General features: G+C 31.8%; 1 protein-coding gene across 2 annotated transcripts; it reads right to left on the reverse strand.

Annotated features, from left to right (window-relative positions):
- Window positions 1–360: 360 nt before the first annotated feature.
- Window positions 361–2,826, reverse strand: LOC149531203 (protein NUCLEAR FUSION DEFECTIVE 4-like). Of its 2 annotated transcripts, none has more exons than XM_089810364.1 (4): window positions 2,467–2,826; window positions 2,101–2,358; window positions 1,106–1,965; window positions 361–1,016 (listed from the first exon to the last, which is right to left on the reverse strand). In XM_089810364.1, the coding sequence occupies exons 1-4, from the start codon at window positions 2,530–2,532 to the stop codon at window positions 482–484; spliced, it is 1,719 nt and encodes a 572-aa protein (XP_089666490.1). In that variant the 5' UTR covers window positions 2,533–2,826; the 3' UTR covers window positions 361–481. The 2 variants fall into 2 exon arrangements, with proteins under 2 accessions (XP_089666490.1, XP_089666491.1); XM_089810365.1 differs by having other exon boundaries at window positions 2,496–2,825.
- Window positions 2,827–6,077: the final 3,251 nt, after the last annotated feature.

Consider the following 6,077-nt stretch of genomic DNA (forward strand, 5'->3'; position numbering starts at 1 on the left):
AAAGATTGCTTCCTAGGAAGCTATTTATAAGTGAAACAACAATCTAAGGAAGGATGAAACATACAAAAACCTACATATTTTAAAGAAATCTGGGTGATTTAATTTTTTGTTTAGGATGGTGAGAGAGATGGTAGGAGAGTGGAAGAGGGAGATCTCAAATATGAACCTATTTCTAATGAAGGGAGGAGCCTAATGGTCTTGTTTGTTTAGAAGTTTGGTTTAAGACATGTTTGAATCCTTCTGAATGGATATATAATTCATTTCAAACTATCAAATACTACATAAATTTATACATAAATATATCAAAATTATTTATTCTTTATTTTTCTCCAAAATATCTTCGGCATACGCATTGCAATATATATAGAAACTAGTTTATCCTACTATTAAGTTGGAGGGGAAAATTCTTTACAAGTTAGAGAAAATTGGAGCTCTCAATATGTAAAAATCAAAATCAACGCCACAGGGCAGTGTCGTTTTTCTAAAATAAACGTGGTCCTCCCTGGTTTTTGCTTTTTACCTGAGAGAACTCCATGGCCTGTCGGGATTTGCAAATATTTTTATACAAATTTGTCATTCGAAATGTGAGCAGAACATCGAGGCCGAATCCCAACAAACAGACGGCAGCCATGACCAAGAACACCAATCTGTAACAGTGAGCCCCCACACAAGTCTTCCCATTCCCCAAATCTTGTAAATACCATCCCCTGCCGCTCAATTTCTCACCTTTCCTGGCCTCAATGTCGTATAAAATCCCTGCCAAAAGACCAGAGAAGAGAAAAGAACCAATGGGCAGATTCAGGATGAGGAAGTTGTAAATAAAGCCGTAGTATTTCAATCCGAAAAGCTCAGATGCAGTCGGAACTGAAACGGACAGACGGACGCCATAGCAGATGCCAACCACCATGGAACCAATGTAGAGAGACCCCTGCATACCGACCGCCATTGTTATGTAACCCACTATCATCACCACCTGTGACGCCGCCATCCACACCGGCCTCGGAACGCCCGCTTTCCTGAAATGCAAAACAGGGTATTACCAATTTAATGATCCGTCTAGAAAATGAACATAATTTCGAAGCTTAATAAGGGAGATTGAGGAGACCTTATAAAATGTTCGGAGATTGAACCAGATGCAATCCTACCAAAGAATCCCCAAATGCTGATGAGCGACACAAACGCAGAAACGTCCGTGTAGCCCATTGCCAGCCCAATTTGCCCCAAATTGTTAATCACGGCCATTCCCGTGCCCACGCCGCACAGAAATGTACAGAAGAGTAACCAAAAGTCGAATTTCTGCATTGCCTCAAATATCGTATGATCTTCCCCAATCCGCGGCTTCCGGTAAGCCAGATCCACATTGCTGTTGCTTTCGGGATCTTTGGAAGGTTCAGAAGGTTCTGCTTCCTTGATGTTCTTCAACAGGGGTTCTGTAACTTGCTTCTCAATGTCCGTGGAGATCGATTTCCCGGGATTCGAACCCGCGCCGATGGAGTAATAATCCTGAATCAAAATCTTGGCGGGAACAATAAGAGGCGCTGCGAGAAGAAGCAGCAAGAAGCTGGTAAAGACACGGGAAAGTGCAGGCCCGTGCTGACCGCTCATGTCGAATGCCAGCAGATAAATTGCCAACACAATTGCTATGATATTTAAGAGGGAAAAATTCTGGGTTTCACTCTTTTGTTCCCTATCATCGGCCTCGGACAAAACAGGACGGAGAAACATCATGGATGTCACGCATATGACGCCTGGAATGATCGCAAGCATTAATAGGAACGAAGAAGGGTTGCTGGCAAACAGAGCGCTGCAAATATCAGTAAAAATGGCGGGAGTGAGGCCAACATAGCCCTTCAGAATCCCCGCCACAGGGCCTCTGTTCTTCGAGAAGTTTCGCATACAAGTCACCAGCACAGCTGTGTTCATCCATGTCGAGCTGTTTCCTCCCATGCACATAAACACACACATCTGCGCCACAAATTCAATCAATCAATCAGAAGCTCAATCAATCACATATCCAAACAACACAAAACAAATAAGCAAACTCCAAACCCAATAACACAAACAAATATGCAAAACAGGGCAAAATGGATATGATCTTACCTGCCAATAGGGCAGGGGTCGAATCCTCTGGCTGACAACAAGCCACTGAGCGCCGTAACCCAGAAACCCTTCAACAGATCCAGTTAACAAAATCATCCAGGCGGGCAAATAATCCGAAGAAAACCCCGCAACCAATCCAAAAGCTTTCCCCACATCTTTGGCGACGCTGAGGTTATTGAGCTGCAGCTGATTTAACCCCAAAATGGCCTTGAGAGCCACGGAGTAATTAGCAAATGTATAATTGTTGCTAGCAATTGCCTGCACCCAAATCGCAGTTACAAACCCTAACCACTTGAGCGCATCCATTCAATTTGTGATGTAATAAACAAGCAATTTATAATGTGATAACAAGAAATTTGCAATTACAGAGAGTGAGTAGAGAATGCTTCGAATACATGTTTTTCCTTCTGTGGGAGCAAGTAAGATATACATGTTGAAGAGATGTGAATCAGAGTCTGCAGGTATTATCAGTGGTAATGCAAATGCAAAACCGAGTGAGCGTATTGTAAGCCGTAGGTAAAGCCAAAACAGAGTATATTTTGGGTCAACGAATCAACAAATATAGTGAGATGGGGTTGTAGAAAACCATGCTGGCCCATTGAAAAACCAAAGGCTCACTGAAATCTCTGCATACGTGGAGGACGGCACACTGCTATCGGAGTTCTGTGATTTAGCCGTCAAAAACCAGAGCAATTTATTCATGATGCTGAATTGTAATTGGAATCCTCTTTAAAAAGATTCTTGTATGTCGATTAAATACTTACAACATGACAAAGAAAGCGGTGTAAAAGCAAATAAAATTAGTTAAATTATTATTATTATTTTACTCTTATAAAAATAAATTAAACAATATTATTTTTTAATTATATTTTATAATAGTGTTTGTAATATGTATAATTGATAAGTGTTACAATTTATAAATTATATCATTTATTATTATTAATATTTTTTATTTAAACAATTTATCAATTAGTTTAAATCTATTTAAGACTTAAATATATATTTTAGTATTAAATTAATAATTATATTTTACATAAAAAAATACTATAGGAAATAATCACAAAAAAGAAATAATTCAATTCTAAAAGATGTATAAATTATTATTAAGTTTTTATAAACTATGTATTAAAATTAAATAGTTATATTCTATTTCTTATTTATTACATCATATTTATTAATGAACGTCAAATTTATATGTATTACATCTATTTATTATTTATAAATGTACATATTAAATTATATAGATATTATTTCATAATTAAAAATTATTTAATTTTATGAAAAATTTGGAAATACAAAACAATAAATAGTAAACTTTCTCTAATTGTGTAAAATTAAACAATTAGTTTTACTTATAAAATATTTTTATATTTCAATACATTTCATTTTTTCTTGTACAAATGTGAGTTTTAATATAAAAATTAAATTCTTAGTTTCATTAATTAAAATATAATATATTTAAATTTTTTATTATAACCATCATTTTATTTTGACTATTTGTTATATTAAGAAAAATAATTATATTTAATTCTCTCTCTCTCTCTCTCTCTCTCTCTCTCACACACACACACACACACACACACACACACACACACACACACCTTATGTCGGTATCACTCTATCTTACTATTTTATCTCTCTTCCTCTTCCTCTTCCTCCTCTATATTATCTATCCTTTTTTCCTCTGCATATATTTTTATGTTGTTATTGTTCTATACTGCTATTTATCTCTATGTAATGATTAAAAATAGTGTGACTTCCACTTGATAATCAAGATGAGAATAATACATAGTTGGGGGAGATTTTCCAACTACTTATGGTTCTCTAGTAGTTGCATAACATACTTAAACATATAATGTCATACTCCAAATGCTTCATCACTTCTTCAAGTTCTATAATACAAATATTGGTATGGATATCTTTCCTCATTACACATATTTTAAGCTGTCAATGTAGAAGGTGCAAATTTGTCTAAAGCATATGTATTGATCTTAGTATGATATTAAGTACTTAGTGTCATATTGGGGACTTTGGCCTCTTATTCTTAGGCTTAAATGCCCAAAGATATAATAATATAACATGAGAACTTAACAACAAAATATGAGCCATCCTATCAGATCACAAGTGTATTTCTAGGACGAGAATTTAACAACAAAATATGAGCCATCCTATCAGATCACAAGTGCATTTCTAGGCAAAAATTAATGCATTCACAATGTTAATTTAGAACTATTTAACCTTATTCTCACTCATCTATACCTCTACAACCATTATGTGTTAGGCAGGAACTATGACGCATTGTGTCTCTTGTTTAGTTATTGCATTCATTAGATGCAATTAAAAACTATAAAATATATTAGTTTAATCAATAAGATTGAAGTATTTTTTTAGGTTCTCAATTTTTTATGAAGTTGAACATTTTATTAGTTTTTTGAAATACAAAAAAAACCATTTAACTTGACTCTCACTAATAATAGAAAGGGAGAAAATTAATTTTTGAAACTAAAAAATCAAGAAAAATTTAAAGCTCTAACTTTTAGCATTAATTATGGAATTAATATGATTGAAAATATCATAAAAGATGATTTGACACTAATTTACTTTATCATTTCAAGAATTTGACAATTTAAATTCTTTATAAAGTTTGAACATTTTTATTTTATTTTTTGAAAAACAAGAATAGTATTTAATTGAAATCTCATTGGTCCTATTAAATAGTAATGGAGAAATTTAATTTTTAAAACTAAAAATCAATGAAAATTTAAAATTCTAATTTTTAGATTAATTGTGCAATTAATATAATTATATAAAATTATTATAAAAGATATGTCAAATCACATTTTACTTTACCATTATTCAAATTAATAATAATAGAATGTACTAGCTCATAAAATTTTGACTTATTTTGTCCTTAAAAGTATTATCTTTTAAATGAATTAAAACTAATAAAAACTAGAAACTAAATAATACTACAAATCATTTTAAAATGGTAGTTTTTGTACGTACAATTATGTTAATTGTTTATGTATTTAAAATTTTAAATATATTATATCATTTTTGGGTGTCAAATTGTTGATTAATTTTTTTTAATAAATAAAAATAGTGTATAAAGATGACAATTAATTGCAGTTTTTTAAAAAATAAAGAATTATTTGATGTTAAATATTTGTAAAAAAAATATTTTTCTTTCCTAATTTTCAATTTCTCTATTTTTTTAATTATATAATTATTTCTTTTAGGATTAACAATTGGTTTCTAATTTCTTACATTGTAAACATGCTAAAAATAAAATAAAATTTATTGTATTGCAGACTCCAAGACACAAAGAATAAGCAATTTAAATTGTGGATATCTTCTCTATATGTAGAATTTAGTTATAACATGTTTATGCTTTTGTTAGGGTTTTGGTTGGTATTGTATAGAGTATAGTAGCTTATTTTAAGAAACCACAATTGATTGTGATAAATTTCAAAGTAGACCGAAAGTATGACACATTTTTCTTGTTTTATAATTAAAAAAATCAATATTTTGTTGTTTAATTCTACAAAAGCATTCCTAACACCAAATTCATTACAATATGAAAAGAAAACCTTGTATTATGTTGAGCACGCCATACAATATCATTTATTATCTAGTCCTCTTAACCAATTTTAGAGCTTGTTGTAACTTTTTTTGTAAAGGCGTTGATGTTAAAATTCTAATGACACAAAGAAATAATTTTGCACTTGGTAAGAGCTATAACTTATCTACTCGGATTCAACTACAAACATTGATCAAAGGATATAAAGAATGTTGTTCTAATACATTTTACATTCCTTCAAATTAAAAAGTTTATTCCTCCATCTCAACCCTTTATTGCCACACTCTACAATACTATAATCATGACACATATGATAGGAACTATGATGCTTGGTGTCTCTTGTTTTTTTGGTTAATCTTAGAAGCTATGTTGAAATTATCTCCTACTTATCAACTCT

Source organism: Cupressus sempervirens, chromosome 11, assembly GCF_028749045.1.
Source record: "Cupressus sempervirens isolate cs-2001-9-10 chromosome 11, ASM2874904v1, whole genome shotgun sequence".
Taxonomy (NCBI): domain Eukaryota; kingdom Viridiplantae; phylum Streptophyta; class Pinopsida; order Cupressales; family Cupressaceae; genus Cupressus; species Cupressus sempervirens.